The sequence below is a fragment of the Trichinella spiralis genome (assembly GCF_000181795.1).
Source record: "Trichinella spiralis strain ISS 195 chromosome Unknown Scfld610, whole genome shotgun sequence".
Classification (NCBI taxonomy): Eukaryota; Metazoa; Nematoda; class Enoplea; order Trichinellida; family Trichinellidae; genus Trichinella; species Trichinella spiralis.
Window position 1 is genome coordinate 116982 of NW_003527549.1, and position 19991 is coordinate 136972.

The window sequence follows — 19991 nt, forward strand, 5'->3', positions numbered from 1 at the left end:
GATGAAAATTCTGTGCGTGTCAATAAAATCAATGCCCATTTTGATGTACCGTACAAGGAGGAATGAACAAAAAAGTGTGAAGGAATTTCAGTCGCGCAAAAGGTAGAAAAATGTTTGCCTGTTCTGCAAGTTGAAACGTCAAATAGCGAAAAGAAAATTAATTACAAGCGTTGCAATTAATAATTACAAATTTCTGTTGCAAGTCATGTTGTGGACGACGAGTGAGTGGTAGGGCCTTTGGTTTCGTCGCCCTCATCAACGGCAATTCGCAGTCCCGGCGAAAGTACATCAACCTCTTCCGCATTCTTTTGAGGACTGCTTATTGCCGCTGTCGTGTTCAAATTATCATCAATAACTAGCCCTGTTGGATCCGGGCTGGCGGATTTTGGTGAAATTTGATTCGTCATTGGATTCAGCAGTTCTTGTTTTGTGGGTCGTTGCTGCGTGGTCGAATGAACAAGCATCTGCTGCTGATGATGCTTGTTCAATTCGAGCAGTGGTTGGGGCGGCGGTGGTCTGGGCGAAGAAGCCGTCTGCAGAGGCGGATTCGGCAAAAGTGTCCTGCGTACGTATCTAGGAACCGCCGGACCAGTAGGCAAAGCGAGCTCAACGGCCGGTGGCCCGGCAAAATGCGGGCCAGTGGCAACAAGCGACCGCGGTGGCAGTGGCAGCGGAACCGGCCGACTCCGTCTAATCAGCGGCTTGCTGCTGCCACCGACGCACGGGGGAGGTACCTGCTGCACGGCGAGAAGCGGCGGCTTCATTCGCAGAATGCCCGCCGGACTGGCTCGTCCGTCATTGACAACCAATGCCATCGGCGGGCCGTCGGCCATACGTTTCTCCACGACCGTCAACGGCGCCACGGCTACACTGGCGGTTGTCGTCGCGTTGGCGCTCGTCGTAGTCGCCGTCGCCACTGTTGACGCGCTTGTCACAACAGCGGCAGCGGCAGTAGCACTGACAATGTTAGTTGTGGTGGTGGTGGTGGTCATGGTAGCGGCAGCGGAAGCAGCAGCCGGGACAACAGTAGCAGTAGTTGTAGTCGAAACAGTGACCGTAGTAGTGGTAATAGCAGAATCCGGTGCAGATGCAGGTGCAGCAGTAACAGTAGCAGCAGTGGTGGCGGTTGTTGTTTTCGAAGAATTGTCGTCAATTTTCGGAATTTTGAACCCTTTCAAACTTTTGCTGAACAGCAAACCCTCGGCACCAGGGAAAACGGACGGCAATTCGGCCACGCCCGACGACGACGAACCGACGGTCGACAATTTCGACCTGTTGGTGGCAGTTTTGGATACAGCCGCCAACGCCCCGGATCTGGGACCGCGTTGTCTGGATTTTTCCGTCGAACTTTGCCGTTTGATTTTCCGCGCTTGCATTTTCTGCTTCAACAATTCGAACTTACTCGCCGCCAGCCGATCGCCGGCAGACGCTGGCGACGAAACGCGCGGGCGTGCGGAAGGCGCGCCAGTTTCAACAAAACGACCGGCGCCAGCGCCGCGGCCGTGACGAGCCGACTTCAGCTTTATCACACCTTTCTTGATTACCAACTTGATGCCACCTTCCGGTGCGTCGGACAATTCGCCGGTCGAAGTCGCCATTGCCGTCGTCGTCGAGCAGTCGCCCCTCTTGTGTATGGTAAATTCCGACGCCGAGACGGACGCCGCCGTCGTACCACTTTTCTGCTGCTGGCTTGCCGTCGGCGAAAAGCAAAAGCCGTACAAGTGACGCTGCTTGTCGCCGGCCGAGTCGGGCACGTCCGAAGACGGGTCCAACTTGGTCGGACTGGTGCCGACTTTGTCCATCAGCTTGCCGATGACCACATCCAGTGAATTTTTGCGCTTCGATGCCGGCTTGACCAACTGCGGGGGCGGGGATGACGACCGGCTAGAGCAGGATTCGCCGGCCGCGTCTGAAAGCGAACGAAACACGCTCGAAGACGGCTGCGTCCAAGTGTTCAGCGTCGCGGCGCCGGCGCCACCACTGGCATTGGCATTGGCAGCCAGTTTGAGCGATTTCCTCTGCTCGTCCTTGCCGCCCGAAGACGAACCCTGGTCAGCCGACGACAGCGAAGACGACGCCACCGCCAACGACGACGACTCCTGTGCAGTCTGGACGCCAGGCAAAGCCGCGGCCGACGAGGAACGAATTTTCAGCGTCACTTTCGACGCCACCTCGCGCATATCAGCCGTGAACGACGCGGTCGCGGTCGCCAGGCGCGAGCGACGAGGCCGCCTGGTACTGCTGGCGCCGCGCACCAGACGCTCGGCCTTGCGCATCTCTTTCAACACCATGTCCAGCGCCCTGTCGCCGGTATTGGCGAACGCTTTCCTACAACGCCGGCGCCGGCGCATGCCGCGATTCAACAAAGCGCCCCGCACGTCGAGCCGCTCGACGCCACCTGCCGGCGGCCAGAAGTCGACATCCAACGTCGGCGCGGACGCGGATGCCGCCGCGATCGACAAATCATCAGCGCAGCAAACTGACGACGACAACGACCTGCCGCCCTGGTCGATGGACATGCCGGCCGTCGTCGTGGATCGCGTTTCGTAATCGAACACGTCTCCCGTACTGTCCGACGACCTGGACATAGGAGCTGCCAAAGCAGGCGACGACGACGATGACATCGGCGCCGCTACCCCAGCCGACGACTGGCCATAGCCGAGTTCAATTTTACGAATCGAAGCCAAAGCGTTCATGCTGTTGTTGCTGTTGTTGTTGTTGCTGTTGGTGTTGTTGTTGTTGTTGTTGCTAGTGTTTGCGTTAGAATTGTTACTGTTAGGGTTACTGTTATTGGTGTTGTTATTGTTGTTGATGCAGCAGCTGCTAATATTGATCAAACTTTCTGCCATCGAGCCAGGAAATCTGACCGAACCAAGCACGCTGTCTATAGTATCTTGTATTGAAGACTTCTGCTCGCCGCCGTCGGCAACTGCCGAGTCGCCGCAAGCGGAGACGTGCTCCGACTGGTGGCCGTTTCCTTCGGCGCAGGATGAAGACAGTTGGCAAAGTTCGTCCAGTTCAGTCAGCGTTTCGGAAGTGCTGCTGAAATGGCGACTTTTCAAGTTTGGTCCAACCTTGCCAAACGGTGCCGCCCCTGCCATTGCAGCTACCGGAGCTGGCAACTGGCCCGCCGCCGACGCGCAGCATTGCTGAGCCAAAGGGGGCGCCATCTGCTGTCTCGACCGCTGGTCGCGCCTGCCGGCGCACCGTCTCGGCGGAATCAACTCCCGCCACACTTTTGGCTTTTTGAACAAGTCAAGCAAATTAGGCCCACCTGCAAGTCTGCCGCTGCAGACAAGCAACAACTCCTCCAAAACCTTGTCCACATTCACGATCAGCTTTTGCATTTGCTGCTCTATGATCAGCGACTGCGCAATTCCACTCACACTAATCACAGCATCCGCATCATCATCAGCATCATCAGCAACAGCAACACCATTGGCATCATCATTACAAACAGAGTATTCAGACATATTGTAATTACCATCAGGAATTGAAACAGAAGAATGAGCAGCGCAATTCGAATCAGTGGACAAATGTAATGATCGATCACAATCAATCTGCATTAAAACCACATCGTTCTGGTGGTCACCATTGCCACTATTGCCATCACCAGCAGCAGCAACGACAACGTTTCGTTCAGACAAACATAACAGCTGCTTAACCAACGCGCGAATTGTAACCGGAATGGACCAAACTCTAAAATTAATCATCTCATTTATTATTATTATTATTATTATTACTGCAAAATTTAAAAATTGGTTCTCGTTTTTCTTTTAAAAAATAACAAATAACAAAACCAAATAACATACCGCGAGAAAACTTCATAAGCGACATCATTCAAATTCACATCTGCGTTGTCAACAACACCTCCGACCTTAACACTGATTTCGTTAATTGGCGCCAATCGAAAAACAACTAAAAATAACACACTCATTTTTCATGGATTCTCTATTCCAATAACGGAACACATTTTATTATATTTTCTCAATTCAAAATCAAATGTCAACATACTGTAAAAAAATTCACGCTCTCGAGGAAGTTTCACCTGACATTCCAGAATGCTTAAATCAGGCGATGGAATTACATGAATATCACGGCGAAACATCATTTTCTGTGCAAATTGCTTTTGCGTAGTGGTGATATTGCGAATGAATGAAGTGAATATGTGTTTGAACAATGCTTCAGTGCGTAAAATAGGCAAAATCTTGTGCAGCACCTCCAAGTTGGTCCAATAAATCTTTTCCAAAACTACACCTTCTGTCAAGCATCCCTCAAGATCAACAGTGTAACAGTGCAGTTGATCTTCCAACAACTGCAAATAGAATAAAATCAACCTTCACATTCATACATGTATACATATATATATATATATATATGGATACCACAAAGGAACGCAAAACTGAAAACCCGGATGGCAATATTTCACCAAGAATTAAATCCAATATTTTGCTCTGATTGCTGAAAGCTGGTTTAAAGCCTAAAAACATTCAAAATCAAAAATTGAACATTTTTTAAAATAATAACACTTCAAAAAATACCAGTCAAAGCTTCAATCTTAGTCACAGAATCCATGCTAATGATCAGCTTCTCTGGAAAAATCAAAGTGAAAACAGCCGCAATTTGCATCGACAATGGAATATCATGAAATCTGTACAAAATCAATTGGTTCGATGAAATTTATAATTATTAATGAATTAATAAACAAATAATTAAAGAATTGTAATAAAATTAACAAATAATAAAAAGTGGTCATGCAAATTCAGACATACTGGCCCAGAGCATTGACTGATTGCATACTGATTGACAAAAATTGTTCTCCTTGAACATTTTCCATAGCGAGCTCTGCATAAATAATACTTTTGAACTTTGAAACATCCATGACATTATCAATGTCTACGAATAAAATGAGTTTGCAAGTTTTTAAGTTTAAACTTTCATTAATTAATATCTTCATTGAATACCGTTTTGGAAAAGTTGTTTGAAATCACCAGTTTCACTGTCCCAAAATGACAATGGAGTGCAAAAAAAATACAGTCGAGGCGGGTCACCCACTTCTCGACGTCGAAAAAAATACATATCAGATGTTCGCAAATATTCAACAACGGGAAGAGTGCTGAAAATTTTGTTGAATTGCTTAGTAATATTTTAAAAAGTCACCAAAAACGTACTTGTCATTTATACGTTGCAAAGATTGAATGTGCAAAATATTTTCCAAATTCTGCATGAATTTAAACGCTTGATTTTTGGTATCGCTGCAAAGTCACTGACAATGATGAAATATATTTCACATTCTCGAACTTATTAAAAATGCTTACATGTCTTTACATGGGATGTAAGCTGAGCAAAGACCCCACAAATGTCTTTGCAATTCAGTCCAACGTTTATCATTTATAATGTCACGCAAAAGAACACTTTCCGATGTTTGCTTTTCATGTGTGACGTTCACTAAGAATACAGAACCCGTCTCTTCAGCAGAAATTTCCAGAAAAAAGCAATCGGCAGTAATAAAACAACTCTGGTTATTGGCAGAGCCGGGAGTTCGAACAAAAGTTAAACTGAAAAAATAAGTAAACTTCAAGAAGCAATTAATTTCCAAATGGCTAACAAATTCTCACTTCATCTTTGTTGCAATATCTTCGAGACGTCCAAAAAGTTCATACGCTGACGCAACTAGCGAACATATTTAATTAATCATTTAATCTAAATCGATATATCAATTTTTACCTCGTAAACCCTGTAGCAAACGTTCGTAAGATTTCGCAACTTCAACTCTGTCTTCTGCATCAAGGGGACTTCTTTTTTCCTCAAATTAAATAAAATTATCACATTACATTCAAACTAAAAAATTAATTTACTATTCTAAAAATAATTAAACTGTTCCTAAAAACTTCACTAAAAAGCATCAAAAATTTATTATGATTAAAAAGCAATGATTCTATAAAAGTATTAAATTCCTTACCATTAAATTCATTTTTGCATTTTTCAATATATCTTTCCATGACATACAATGTTGGCTTTTCTGGCGCAGGTGTTCCATCAGCAACTGTTGGTCTTTCGACATAATATCCAGCGCAAGAAATATTTTCTTTGTTATAAATACATTTAACGTTTAATATAATAGAACGCCCTATTAAAAGTATACAATAAAACAATCACGACAATGCAAACATGATACGATAACTTTAAGTTTAAAACGATGCAACAGTATAATTTCTGCATAATGCTCTGCAATAACATTTTCACTGATTTCCAGAGTAAAAGAAAAAAATATTCACAATTACGACTAAAACTGTATTTCACCAATTATATAAATTATATAAATTCATATTGAAAAAAAATGAACGACAATAAATTCTTAAAAATTATAACACGGCAATAGTTTAAACATGCGAAAGCCAGATATCACTCAGGACCTGGTTCACAAACAGTTGAGCAACAATAACCAGACAGTATTAATGATTCACAAGTTTTAATGAGCAGCAGCTGATGTATTGCTAAATTTTTTTAAAATTTATTCAGTAAAATTATGTAGTCCTTTTACAAAACGTATTTTTATAGTGATTTTTAATAGTTTAATTTAGTTTACTTTACATTATTTGAATTAGTACATTTATTTTCCACCATTTAATTTTTGTCTATCAAATTTTTCCACTCGTTTTTCATTGCTGCTTTATTCAGTAATTTACTCCTAAAAGTGATAATTTTACATTTATTTATTAATAATTTTATAGTTTACTAGTGTTGTGATGGTCTTTAACATGTAGCGAACGCAGACTGATCTAACAAATGTATTTGTCCAGACGACGAAGTGGAAGAAGGTAAAGCTACCGTAAGCGGATATACACTTGAAGATCGGAGGATTACGGTAGTGCGTTGGATGAAGCAAGTGTACATTGTTGTTGTTCCTGGAATGGTTTACTCCTGGTTTTGACTTCAAAGGCACGCCGCTCGACATTTCATTGGCCTTAAATTTCATTGGTTTTCATGCCGACTAAATTTCATTAGTTGCTGTTGCGATGAGTTATATTCGTTGTCGCAAACCTAAATTTTTACTGATTGTCATTGTAATGCGTGCTATTTGTCAAATTTTGATTTCATTTTAATGGTCAGTTTTCTGATATTAAAAAATTACTATTTTATGATAGGGCTAGTCTGAACTCATCCGCGTCCCATTTTCCCCAAACTCCGCCCCCATTTTGTGATTGGCTGTACTCTGATAGGTTGCACACGATTGATCGGTAATTGGCTAATGACTTCTGCTATTTTATTAGCTAACCATCATGATAAGTGATTGGGTGAATAAATTTGCCATTTGATTAGCTATTAAGCTTTGATCAAGGATTGGGTAATTGTTGTTTATCAATTCTTTTCCAAATATGGGTGCATTACCATTAAATTACCTTACATGGACATAAAAAAGCATTTACTATTTTTAAAACACAGCTTTTTAATATATGTTGTTAGCTATCTTTTGTTGCGTTAAAGGAATTATAACAAAAACAAAGTTAATTAAAACTAATGTTTAACTTCTTTATATTTGCATATTCTTTGTGTATGCTGTTAAGAAGAGCATTTAACAAGATGCCTTGCAATATTTGAATATGGCTTTAAATAAGTGGTTACCTTAGTTAATAACATTAATGATTCTTCAGTTTTATATTTCATTGTTCACATAAAATAGTATTTGCAGACTTGAATTTTCTTTTAAATAGCTTATGCACCGTTCCGGTTGATTTATTAAGCTTAATTAGCTGCGTCAACCTTTATGCCAGCAGCATTTTACTTCCTGCTTCATAGTTTACTTCTCACTTACTCCAGTATTAGGAATCCATTTCCGCGTCTATTTTCTGTTCATTGCCGTCCAGTCCAGAAAGTCGTACCCATCAGAATTTCAGCAGGCAAATTTCGGATGATGATGTCTGATTTTGTTTTGCTCATCAGCTAATAACCCTCGAATGCTAAGCACTGAACTCAAACGCAAGATCAAAAAGGAAAATAAATTTGACGGTTTAAATTCCATTTTAAATAATCATTTTGAAACAACATTTAGTTTTCATTTCTCATTTTATCTACAATTGAAGATCAACTTTGATATTTCTGTGGCACCCATGCCTTTTGTTGATGTTGACAGAAGATTATTAATCACACACAAATGATGACATCAAACAATGCGATGTCCACTAATGAGTGAATTTGAAGCAGCTTTAACAGCTTTTCTGCTTGGTGCTGTTCATCACTTTCTGCTTTCGAAGCGCTTGACTTTTATTTATCCATCCGAGTTTAAAATTAAAAATACCGTTCAAAAGAAATGTCAGCTAACAGTTGCTTTCAGTCGTCATATAAATTACCTTCTTAGCTAACAATTAAGGTTCTTTTCTGTTTGACAGATATTGCTCTGATGAAGGCTAGTTGAAGGCTATTTAAGTACAAAGGGAAAATCTAAAATTGGTAAATTGTCTACAGCTGCAGTTTTCAGCTAAAACTAGGAGTGGTGATTGCTGAATGTTAGCATCGAAACAATTTTTCTGATTTTACCTGCCTGTTCTCTGAAAATGTGTTTAGTTCACAAAAGAATTTAATCTTTCCAATCTTTCTTTTGCTTCTCTTCACAAGAGTTCTTGTTTTTCTTCTTATGTTTCATTTAAATAAAAAATAAAATAAAATCTGTACTTGTAATCTGGTTTAAAATAGAAATTTGTGGTTATACATTTTGTGTAAATTGTATTAAATTTCTCTTCCAATATCTAAAGTAAACCTACTACTGGGTTGATTAAACATTCAAGTTGCAATTCTTGTATTACTATGGTTCAACATTCCAGATCAAAAAATATCTGTTTCATTTCGAAATGATTTTACCAAACAAAACTGAAAGCAAAGAAAATTTTTTTGCTCTGTTGCCATCGTAAAAAGTCATTACATGTCAAATTATGAAAACAATTAATGACTTAGATAAACATGTTTATTTAACATCTCTTTGTTCAGTTATCTCTTCTTCAGGCTGTTCATTTGTTACTTCTGTATTTTTGTAGAACAATGCAATTGGATAATAAAGATATTTAATTTGTATAAAACAAGACTGTCAATTCTATTTTTCATTTATTTTACTCCCCAGTGCATATTATTAGCTTGTGCTATTTTCCGTGTCGTAGGTTTGAGATGTGTTTTCGAATGATGAGAATAAATAATAATGAATTTCAGTTTGTATCTCAAAGAACCGACATAAGTCAATACACAAAGGGAGATGCCACACGCTCAAGTGCATTAATCATAATGACAAATATGGGTTGTGAATAAACATACAAACAATGGCTTAATGTAGCACATTATTATTGAAATATTACAGCTAATCCATTTTTTCAACATAACGATTAGTTGGTTGCCGTGGAACAGTGTCTACAACTTTAGAAATGGATTTTTTCCACGTTATCCATGTATTGCCCATCTTGCCCATGGTATATATTGTAATAAAGTTCAGATTTGCTTGTTGTTGTAAAATGGAAATTTCTGTGCTATACATTTGCTCAGTTCTGAAGCGCTTATATCGAATAGCAGAAAAGTTTCTGCGAAAACAGTCTGTTGATCAGCATAGATGTGAAGAAGTAAAATGCAAAAGCAAACTTACAAGAATAAAATTAAGGAATAAGATAATCTTTTGTTAACAGTGAAATGTAAAACGCAAAAACTTTTTAAAAGCATCATTTGCAAAGTCTAAAAACAAATATACACATTTTCAGGTTATAACTAAAAGCTTTTTCTTTAAAACATAGTAAATGCTTTTTTATGTCCATATAAGGTATTTTAATGGTAATGCACCCATATTTGGTGAAGATTTGATAAACAACAATCATCCAATCCTAGATCACAGCTGAATAGCTAATCAAATGGCACAGATATTCACCCAATCACTTATCAGAATAATTAGCTTATAAAATTGCAGAAGTTAGTAGCTAATTACCGAACAATATCCATACAACCAATCAGCGACCAGCCAATCACAAAAATGGGTTGAATTATTGCCGATGAGTTCAGACCAATTAATGATTTAATGAAATTCAGTATAATGGTGAATTCACGTGATCTTTCTTACTAATAGCATCCGTAACTTCTAAATTTTTACACATTGCACACCTGCACCGTATTTTAACCTTCACCAAAGTTAACTAATATTTTATAACAATGGACACATGTTGTACACTGAGAATATACTTTGGAACAGCCACACAATATTTTTTCTGTTTGCGGGTATGCTTCAGTTTATATGCCCTTCCTTCAAAAACAAGGGACAGTCCACCGCAACGGTTACTTACAACACGCAATTCAGAATTATCGGATGTAAAGATTATACACAGAATACTAAAAGAAAAGAAAATTTTCTTTTAATTGAGACCTTAAACATTGTTCATAAGAATGTCATCCATTCTGATTCTGGCACGGGACCCGTTTAACATCATAAATGTCAACCCTCTCCTACGGTTTTTAATTGAATGTTTTGCTTGTTCAAATTCGTTATCTGGATTCAGTGTCCACTTCCAGGAATGATATGATGTAGAAAAATCGATAATCTGTCTCAAAAATCTGGAATGTGGCACCAACAGTTTTAATTTATCCACAAATGACAAACCAAAGCTGACATCAAAGAATGCAATGTCCACCGCCCTGTGCATTGAAGAAGGTTCAACAGCTTTCTGCCTATTGCCATTTATTGCTTACTTTCTGTTGGCATCATCAAAGTGCTTTACTTTTATTTTTCCGCGTTCATAAATACTGTTCAAAAGAATGTCAACCAAAGCTGCTTTCACTCGTCATATTAATTAACTTTTACCCAGCAATTATTTAAGATTTATGCATTAGATGCTTTTCAGTTTGTCACAAATTTGTTCTGATGCAGTAGCTAAAGGCGATTTTAATACAATGGCAAAATCAACAACTGACAAATTGCCCACGGCTGCATTGGCTCATTCATATTTAGCTGGAACTGGCATTGGCGATTTTTGAATGTTAACATCGAAATATGTTTCAAATTTCAGGCTGACTGTTCTCTGAAAATCTTTCTGCTAGCAATCAAAGAATTTTACTTTGAAACTTCACAATATTTCATTCTCTTTAACCTGTGTTATTTATTTATTCCTTTCCTACGTTTTATTTAAATAAAAAATTAAAAATCTGCAGTATTATTTACAAATAAAAAAAACAAATTTATTTATAAATTTAGTGTAAATTGTCAACTTTGTTTCTTAAAATCTGAATTAAACCAACTAGAGAGTTGTTGGTGATCATTTAAGTTGTCATTACTTTTCAATTCCATTTGCAACTTTTCAACTTGTAATTCAATGATTCAATGATAATTAATGTTCAACATTCAGGATCAAAAGCAGCTAGCTCTTAGGGTTTATTGTTGTTGTTGTTGTTGTTGCATATTCAAATTATTTTATATAACAAGTGAATGTCGAACAAAATTTTTCATACAAACAACCGACCTCATCGGCATGTAAAAAAAGCATAAATGAATGTTTCAAAAGAAAGAAACTTGGTAAAGATTAAAGTAAAATTCTTGAAAAGATTTGAATAAAAAACACTTCCATACTAAAATCAGAAAATTAATCAGATGCTAACAATTTAGCAGTTGTCACTCATTGGTTTAGCTGGAAAGCTGCAACTGTGGACAATTTGTCAATTGTTCATTTTCCCTTTGCATTAAAATCGCCTTTACCAACATCTGTGATGTGATGGGAAACGCGAACAATATTTGACAAAGGCATATGCGTGAAATCATGCGTGAAATTAAGTGAAATTGCGAGCGTAACGTTAGCATTAGTGCCATTTGTAAGCCGGAAATTTGAATTGTTCCCACAACATTCCCGATTTTTCAAACAGATTATTCAATATTCTGACATTACACCGGAAGTTTACATCAAATTTAGATAAATTTGAACAGGCAACAAATTCATTTACAAACAGTCAGAGCACATTTATGTATATATAATCAGTAACGAAACCCATTTTCACCATTTTATCACTTATCTCTTCTCTGTGCTTGACTTTGCTCTGATTTGTCTTCCATCATTGCTGAAAATTTGCATTTGGTTTTAAATAGGCAAAATAACTATAATTTGGTGTATGAAGGTAGAGCTCACCTCCTGAAACACAAATTTTGATGTAAAACAGTGGATTTTTACTCGTGTAAGTAATAATTTATTATTGTAATATTCTATTTTTATCAGTCAGCATTCTGATTTCTCATGTAGGTAAAAGGTGGATGTAGGGGTGCAGTTTACACCAACCTCGAAGTAAACACTGTTTTGAGAACAGCACCGCATGCAGAAACGTGCACTGCCGACGACTGCATATTGTATAAAATGGAGAAGAGGAACACTCTTAAACGCCGCGCAGGGGAGGAAACGAAGCCAGTGCCGCAGATATATAACGAAGAATACAGCAATGCATCCACCAGCTTAGAAACTGCTGGTCAGTTTCCAACATTCAGAAGTGTGAAATCGGCTATGTACAGAAGCCGGGCTAAACGTTTTCCCCCACTTCCGGCGGGCGGCAGTTTTTGATGTATAATAATGTAAATGATTCCGTTTTAATATTTTGTACAGAGGAAAATTTACGGGAATTGGCTGGACAGTCTGTCTGGTGCATGGACGGACCATTTAAAATTGTTCCTGAATGGTACCAGCAACTGTTCACTATTCATGTATTTAACGAATCAAAATTAATTCCTCTTGTATATAGTTTAACTGTTAGAAAAGACGTAATTTGTTATTGTGAAATTTTTGATACTTTAACAGTGAAAGCGGCAGCGTTAGGGGTTGTCCTTCAATCGCAAACTATCATTTGCGACTTCAAGACTGCCCTTATCCGTGCAGTGCAGGGATCGTTTCCGGGAGTCCACGTCCAAACCTGCTACTTTCATTTCTGCAAAGTAGTTCTGCGGAAGGTGGCAGATCTTGGATTGCGGATCAGGTACCTTCATGAAGCGGAAACAAAGAAAAGATCACAATGCTGATGGCAACAGTATTTTTGTTGCTTGCTGAAGTACCTGATGCCGTGGATCTGCTTGGCAGAGATGTTACGGGTTCAGTAGCAGCTTTGTTTGAATATTTCAGAGAAGAATGGATGACCCCTAACAGAATGCCGCTTTGGAGCGTGTATCATGTACAAAGCATCATGTACATTTAGAAGGCTGGCACTTTAAAATGAACCGGCAAGCAGGAAAACGTCACCTTAGCTTTTACAAACTGCTCCGTTTGCTGATCGATGAGCAGGGATCAACGGCAACGTTGATTTAGCAAATGACATCAGGATGCATTACAGTCAATGATTTACGGGTAAAAAAGAAATATGAAGAAGTGCAGTTACGCATAACTGCACTGACTGCAGAATACGATGGTGGTACGCATGCAATAGAGCAGTTTCTAAAAGCCATTGCTTATGATGTTCCGGAGCCGGTAAATTTCTAAGTGCCACCTTTTCTGCACCTTTATTTTGTATTATTCTTTATACAGTTTATTTTTGTTTGTATTGTAGTATATTATATTGTATTATAAGCTATTGCATTTTATTGTCCTGCATTGTATTTTAATTTTTATCACTGAATAAATTTTCCCATTGAAAATTATATTTAACTTCATCAAATTAACGTAAATTAATAGAAAACAAACTTTTGATGAAGGTCTAAAAGAGGCTTAATAGTACACACGCAATAAACCGAGTCAGTTTAGCTTAAAGTAAAGGAAATTTTTTAGATCTGTTCAGCAGTTGCATGAATATAATTAATTATACATTATAATATATGAACCATATTTCCAATTGACCAAAGCTACTGAAAATGAATAACGAACGCAGAGCAGTAATGATAACGCCTTTCTCCAGTGAATATTTATTCAACAACACCAACTCTTAACGAACAGACATTTATATATAAAATCACTTCCGGTTTGAATAAGGTCACTGCTTACAGCAACTGCCGTTGGCAATTTTCCTTATCATTTTTGCATAAAGTTACTTCCGTTACGCGCCTCGCTACTTCTAGTAGTCAATTCAATGGATTTTACCAGTTCTGGATGCGACACTCCCCCTGATACCGGTGGAACAACTGGCATCTTCATGCGCTCCAGAGCTGGTCCCTCCATGATTGAAATACGTCGGATGTCTCGTACCACTTCCTTGCCGTTTCCTGTCTTCAACATTGCTGACCTGACATAGCCATCGTTTGAGCGAAACACCTCAACGACCTTCGCCGTTATATATGAATCCACCAGAGGATTGCTGCCTTCCTTCAGCAGGACCGTGTCACCGCTTCTTATATCGATTTGGCCTTTTCCTCCATGATTCCGGTCAGCTGACAGCGACGCTAAGTAAAACTGGTACCACCGCTTCCAAAACCTCTGAGCTGCTTGACGTACCTGGCGCAAGACCTCCAAAGTTGATGCTTCTGTCGGGAAACCTTGAGTTTCTTTGTTGCCCGGGGATACAATGTCCATGGGACATACAGAGTGTCCGTTTTCATCGATGGTGATAGGTCGGCGATTGAGGATTCCTTCTACGCGAACAATTAATGTTCTAAAGGCTTCCTGGTGAAGTCCCGCGACTGATTCTACGGTTGACATCAGGATTTTCTTAATTTCTTGAACCATCCTTTCCCATGAACCACCCCAATGGGGAGCTCCAGGGGGGTTAAATTTGAAGTCAATTCTCCACTTATCCTGTACCTGACATTCTAGTTCCTCTGCCAGCGCCTTGACTGATTTGTCTTGTTCCTTAGCTGCTTTGACAAATGACGTCCCTTGGTCACTTCGAATGCTTTGTGGCTTAACGCGCCGCTGAATAAACCGTTCTAACGCTAGCAAAAACGATTCGACGTTTGTCGATACGCAGTCTTCCAAATGAATAGCTCTTGTTGTGAGGCACATGAAAATGAGACCCCACCTTTTCTGCTTCCTGGAGATGACAAATGGACCAAAAAAGTCCATTCCACACATGACAAATGGGAATCCTCGATACTGCAGACGGTTGACATGTAGCGGTGCAGTTGGAACCTGCACAGCAATCGGACGGTGCGTCCGGCAAACCTTGCACTTGTAAATTTCGTGCTTCACTGTTGAAATGCATTTTGGAATGAAGAACCTGCGTCCAAGCTCTGCTCTGGTACTGTTGACACCAAGGTGCCCAACGTCGTTATGTGTTGACCGGATGACAAGTCGAGTCACAGGATGTTTTCGTGGCATGACAATAGGATTCTTCATTTCTTCACTTAAAAACTCTGCGTTGGTTAGCCTCGTGGCAACCCTAAGGATCCCGTCTTGATCTAGGAAAACTTGCTTTCGTTGCAAGGCACCGCTTTTGGGGATATGAGATCTCCCAGAGGCCTTATTACACGCTGAAATTTCTGCTCCGAAATCTTCCATCTGGGCCTCTTTTATGATATTTTCTTCTCTATCAAAGTCCTCGCAGTTCAAAGTGTCTTTGCCCAGCCGCTGCTTTAGAAACTCAGCGACAGTACTACACTTATCTGCGTCTGCACTGTTGCTTCCAACAAAAAAGGCTATAGCTTTTGGACGTAATTCCAAATCATTGTCTGGCGGTTTGACCTTTGTTTCTGGCCACTCCTCTTCCCTTTTCAGAAACTTTGGGCCCGTCGTCCAGAAATCAAACCGTTTTATCAAGCCTGTTGCATCCATTCCTCTAGAAATCAAATCCGCCGGGTTTTCCTTTGAAGGAACATATCTGACGTGTCGGTCCTTAAATCGACATGATTGCAGTTTCGTTGATTTCTCTGAGACGGTTGCTGACAAATGGTAGATAGCGATTTTTATCGCTGTTGATCCAGTACAGTACAACGAGACTGTCTGACCAAAACACAACTCGTCCGATGACCAACCTGTTTTCCAGTTCCTTCAACAAAGTGTCCGCCAGGCGAACGCCAACGATGAACGCTTGCAATTCCAATCTTGGAACAGTTGTTGTCTTCAATGGGTTCACAACACGACTTTTCGCGGCGACGAATGCCGTTGTCATTCCTTGCGCCAAATAGGCTACGCTTCCATAGCCAACAGTTGCTGCGTCAACGAAGACATGCATCGTCGAAGGTTTGCCTCTGTCTATTCCGTACTATCTTGGAATTGACACCGTGGCTACCACCTTGACATCGCTTGCCCACTGTTGCCACCTTGCTTCCCATTCTTCTGAAAGCGGCGCTTTCCACTCTGGGTGAACCTGCCAGATTGCCTGCATGATAAGCTTACCCTTTAGAACAAATGGACCGACGATGCCAAGGGGATCAAAAACTGATGTGAGGATTGACAAGACTTCTGATAGGGTCTTGGCTTTTTCTCCTTGGCGACGGCACGCAAACGTCAGACTGTCTTGTTCACAGTACCATGCGACGCCCAAAGCCTTTACCTTTGGTAACTGGATGTTGTCCATTCCAGCAAGCTCTTTCTTTCATTGGCCACGTTTCGATAACCTTTCTAGAATTCGAAACCCACTTGCTGAGCTCAAAACAAGCTTCTCTAAAGGCCGTTTTTAGCTCTTGCGAACGCTGAATTACCACATCTTCGTTGTCGTCGCTCCAATATAAATCATCCATGTAAAATGCCTCATTGACAATTTGAGCAATAGCCGCGTCTTTCCTTTTCACGGCTTCTCTTAAAGCGAAATTCGCCACAGCTGGCGAGCACGTAGCACCGAAGACGTGTCTCTGGTTAACATATACGTCAGGTTCTCTGTCTACACTGCTGGTCCATAGAAATGCCAACATATCAGAATCTGCAGGTGGAACTGCAACTTGGCTGAACATTTCTTTAACATCAGCATTCACTGCAATGCGGCCACATCTGAATCGAACTAGAACTCCCAATAACGACGTGATGAGATTTGGACCAGTGTTCAAAAGACTATTAAGAGATACTCCTCCGTTGCGTGCAGCTGCATCAAGTACTCGGCGACACTTATCTGCTTTGTCTGGATGGAACACAGCAAAATGTGGTAGAAACCAATGACGACGCTTCCTGAGGTCTGCTGCTTCCATTGGTGACAGACGGCGTATATAACCCTTCGCTTTATCATCTTGAATGCTCTTTTCATACAATTCACCAAGCCTGGGATTTAACCGCAGTTTCTTCTGCAGAGAAATTAGACGCCGTTTTGCTTGTTCCTCTGAAGGAGGCACTCCTCCTGGACATTTCCAGAGCATCGGGATTTGAAACCTTCCATCGCTCAAAACTACAGTTCCATTTTGCATATGCTCCAGATCTTCCGTTTCACGACGACTAAGTCCTATCGACTTGTCAGTAATGCCCAATCCTTCCAAAGAGTTGAAGTTCCGAAATTCTTGCAGTAAGGCTGTCCCGTGGTCGACTTCATCGTTGATATTGCAGCAGTACATAACCGCTTCCATGTCTGAAGGTAACCTCGGTCCTGAAATAGTCCAACCCAGTTTGCATCGGTAGGCGGCATATTTCTTGTCGTCAGACTTCACTTTCATTGTGCAAACATTCTCTGTCAATTCTTTGACGTCCTGTCCAAGCAAAATTCTAACGTCAGCATAACTGACATTCTCCAGTGGCAGCTTTGCAAATTTTGGTTGATCTTTTGCCCAATCGGCCCATTTCACTTCACCGCCAGGAATTCGCAATTTCTTTAATGTTGTTGCATTTGACACGCTGTACCATTCACGTGTCAACCCGGCTGTCCAAACTGACTCTTGCGGCTTCGACATTTTTCGCTCCGTGAATCCCCTGCAGGATCATCGCGGCTGTCTTCACCTTCAGCCCAAGATCTTTGGCAAGATCTTCATCAACAAATGTCCTGCTGCACCCACTGTCGATCAACGCAGTCGTCAAAATTGTCTTTCTTGGACATCTCAGGAAGACCTTCAGTAATTCTAAATGGTGGGCGGAATCATTGCAAATGTAACTTTTCTCCGTCTGATCAGATGCACTACTCTCTTCCTCCTTCGTTCGACGTTGATGATGTAGAAGTGGATGATGACAATATCTGCAACTTCGATCTTCTGGGCATTGCTGCTCGTTAGCTGGAATTGGACAGGTTGCATTCCCTTTATGCTTCGTCAAACAACGATAATGTACGCCTAACCTTTTTGCTTCTGCAAAACGGGCACCAACGGACAGTGAGGTAAACTTTACACATTTTTCCAACAGATGATTTTTTCCGCACTTGGGGCACTTAACTCCCCCTGTCTCACTTCCTGCCGCTGACGAAGCACCAACAGGTCGTTGTACTGATGACTTCTTCTCAACGTTTCCCACTCCAATAAATGCTCTTTCCTTTGCCTTGACCACTTGTGGTGTACGTTGTCCTGTGATGACGTCAGGTTTCAAAAGATGAGCTTTCTGTAGAATTTCTACTTCTTTTTCCAGGAAATCCAACAAATGGTTGGGCGTATCTCCGTTTCTCTTTTGGCACCAACGTTTGACCAGCACCCAGTTCAGCTTTCTTTCTAACTGGCGTGTTAACTGTGGGTTCTTCTCAACGTCATAACCGTGTGCTTTCATTGTTGCTATGATGCTCTTCACAGCAATCACAAAATTTCTGAGAGTCGGATAATCGTCTTCCTTCGGAGACGCCAGTTTCTCCAACCGAACTTCTTGAGCTCTGATAACGATCTCCGGTCGGCCATATTCTTTTTTCAGCGCATCTACAAGCGCTTCGACCGGATCCGGCTGATCTAATCCGATCCATTTAACAATTTCCAAGGCTTCGCCACTAAGCGATTTCTTGATAGCATTAAATTTCATGATTGGCTGCCGAAAGCTACAATACCGAATGGGCGCAATAGCTTCCTCCCATGCTGGATACTCAGCAGCTCCTCCTCTGAAATTTGGGATCTGATCCTCAGCCTTCTGTCCAAGAATAACACTGATCAAATCACCACCATCCTTCATCAGATCAAAGGGTTTGTGAGTTGACGCACCCAACGTCTCACGCTGCTCACGTTGTAAAACAACATTGGAAGTTGTCGACAGTGGCTCAGCACATATTGGCAGTTCTTCTTTCCCACTGCTCACCATATTGTTATTCTGAACCGAATCTCTGGACATATCCTTCTTGATCCCTTTTGTTAAGCCACTGACAAACGAGCTTTCCTGCAGATTGAGACTTTCAGCAGCTGTAATGATCGCTGCGTCCAGATCAATGCTGAGCTCTTCCAGGCGGATACGAGATTCCCTTGACAGCTGTGAATCATCGCACCATCTGCGCAGGGATTCAGCCGTTTTCTCCGCGCGCTGAATCTGTAGAATCAGGCGATTCCTTTGCAATGCCACCGTGAAATCTGTTGATTCCATCGCAGCCGTAATTTGATTCAGACGACGATGACCTTCTTTTTCAACGTTTTCCCATGCAGCTACAGCTGCAATGTTTTCAGGCGCTTCTTTTCTCTCAGGCTTTGCTTCCAGTAAACTCTCAGAGTCTCCTGTAGCCCTAGAAAAGCCATCAAAACTGCCTGCGACAGCAGACATAGTGTCGCTATGGCATACTGGAAACGCTGTAGACACCTGACATTTCTGTCGAAGTCATTCATCCGCAGCACCGACTTGTTCCCGGGGTGGTTTTACTCGGTCTGAAAAGTAGAACTGGATAGTGGTGGCGAATCTTATAATCTGCCACGAACACGTCTCCTTCGCCGGGGCATTCATAAACTGTGATAATGCGTTCTGTCATATTTCGATGCATCAAATCTTATGCCATTGGAGGAAGTATTAATTTCAAGGACTGCTGCTCGGACATTATTCTTGCCAAATTCATTCAAGATTGCTGGAGTATCATCGCATTGTGCCATTTGTAGCGAACTTCGTCAATCTATCCCTCCTTGAAAAATTCAGGAGAAATATCCGACTGTTTCCTATTTTTTTTTTTCACACCCCGCTGACTTTTCGAATGCAACATAATCTCCACCCGCAAGCGCTGTTATGCCAAAACTGTAAATTTTTGAATGTTCAATGCCAACCCATCTACTACAATAC

General features: G+C 41.1%; 5 protein-coding genes across 5 annotated transcripts; 2 read left to right on the forward strand and 3 right to left on the reverse strand.

The window, feature by feature from the left end:
* Positions 1-203: 203 nt before the first annotated feature.
* Positions 204-5623, reverse strand: Tsp_09828 (putative mediator of RNA polymerase II transcription subunit 1). The gene is made up of 11 exons (XM_003370566.1): positions 5619-5623; positions 5319-5558; positions 5036-5116; positions 4773-4845; positions 4015-4315; positions 3813-3918; positions 3485-3699; positions 2840-3274; positions 2160-2593; positions 1199-2048; positions 204-916 (listed from the first exon to the last, which is right to left on the reverse strand). The coding sequence occupies exons 1-11, from the start codon at positions 5621-5623 to the stop codon at positions 204-206; spliced, it is 3453 nt and encodes a 1150-aa protein (XP_003370614.1).
* Positions 5624-6389: 766 nt separating this feature from the next.
* Tsp_09829 (conserved hypothetical protein) lies at positions 6390-7245 on the forward strand. Its single transcript, XM_003370567.1, has 4 exons — positions 6390-6469; positions 6536-6549; positions 6804-6927; positions 7149-7245. Exons 1-4 carry the CDS (start codon positions 6390-6392, stop codon positions 7243-7245), a joined length of 315 nt encoding a protein of 104 aa, XP_003370615.1.
* Positions 7246-9346: 2101 nt separating this feature from the next.
* Tsp_09830 (hypothetical protein) lies at positions 9347-10667 on the reverse strand. Its single transcript, XM_003370568.1, has 3 exons — positions 10465-10667; positions 10210-10356; positions 9347-9563 (listed from the first exon to the last, which is right to left on the reverse strand). The coding sequence occupies exons 1-3, from the start codon at positions 10665-10667 to the stop codon at positions 9347-9349; spliced, it is 567 nt and encodes a 188-aa protein (XP_003370616.1).
* A 1692-nt stretch (positions 10668-12359) lies between these two features.
* Positions 12360-13012, forward strand: Tsp_09831 (conserved hypothetical protein). The gene is made up of 2 exons (XM_003370569.1): positions 12360-12552; positions 12603-13012. The coding sequence occupies exons 1-2, from the start codon at positions 12360-12362 to the stop codon at positions 13010-13012; spliced, it is 603 nt and encodes a 200-aa protein (XP_003370617.1).
* A 979-nt stretch (positions 13013-13991) lies between these two features.
* On the reverse strand, positions 13992-19487 carry Tsp_09832 (putative integrase core domain protein). Its single transcript, XM_003370570.1, has 4 exons — positions 18212-19487; positions 17709-18040; positions 16408-17644; positions 13992-15793 (listed from the first exon to the last, which is right to left on the reverse strand). Exons 1-4 carry the CDS (start codon positions 19485-19487, stop codon positions 13992-13994), a joined length of 4647 nt encoding a protein of 1548 aa, XP_003370618.1.
* Between the last annotated feature and the right edge of the window lie 504 nt (positions 19488-19991).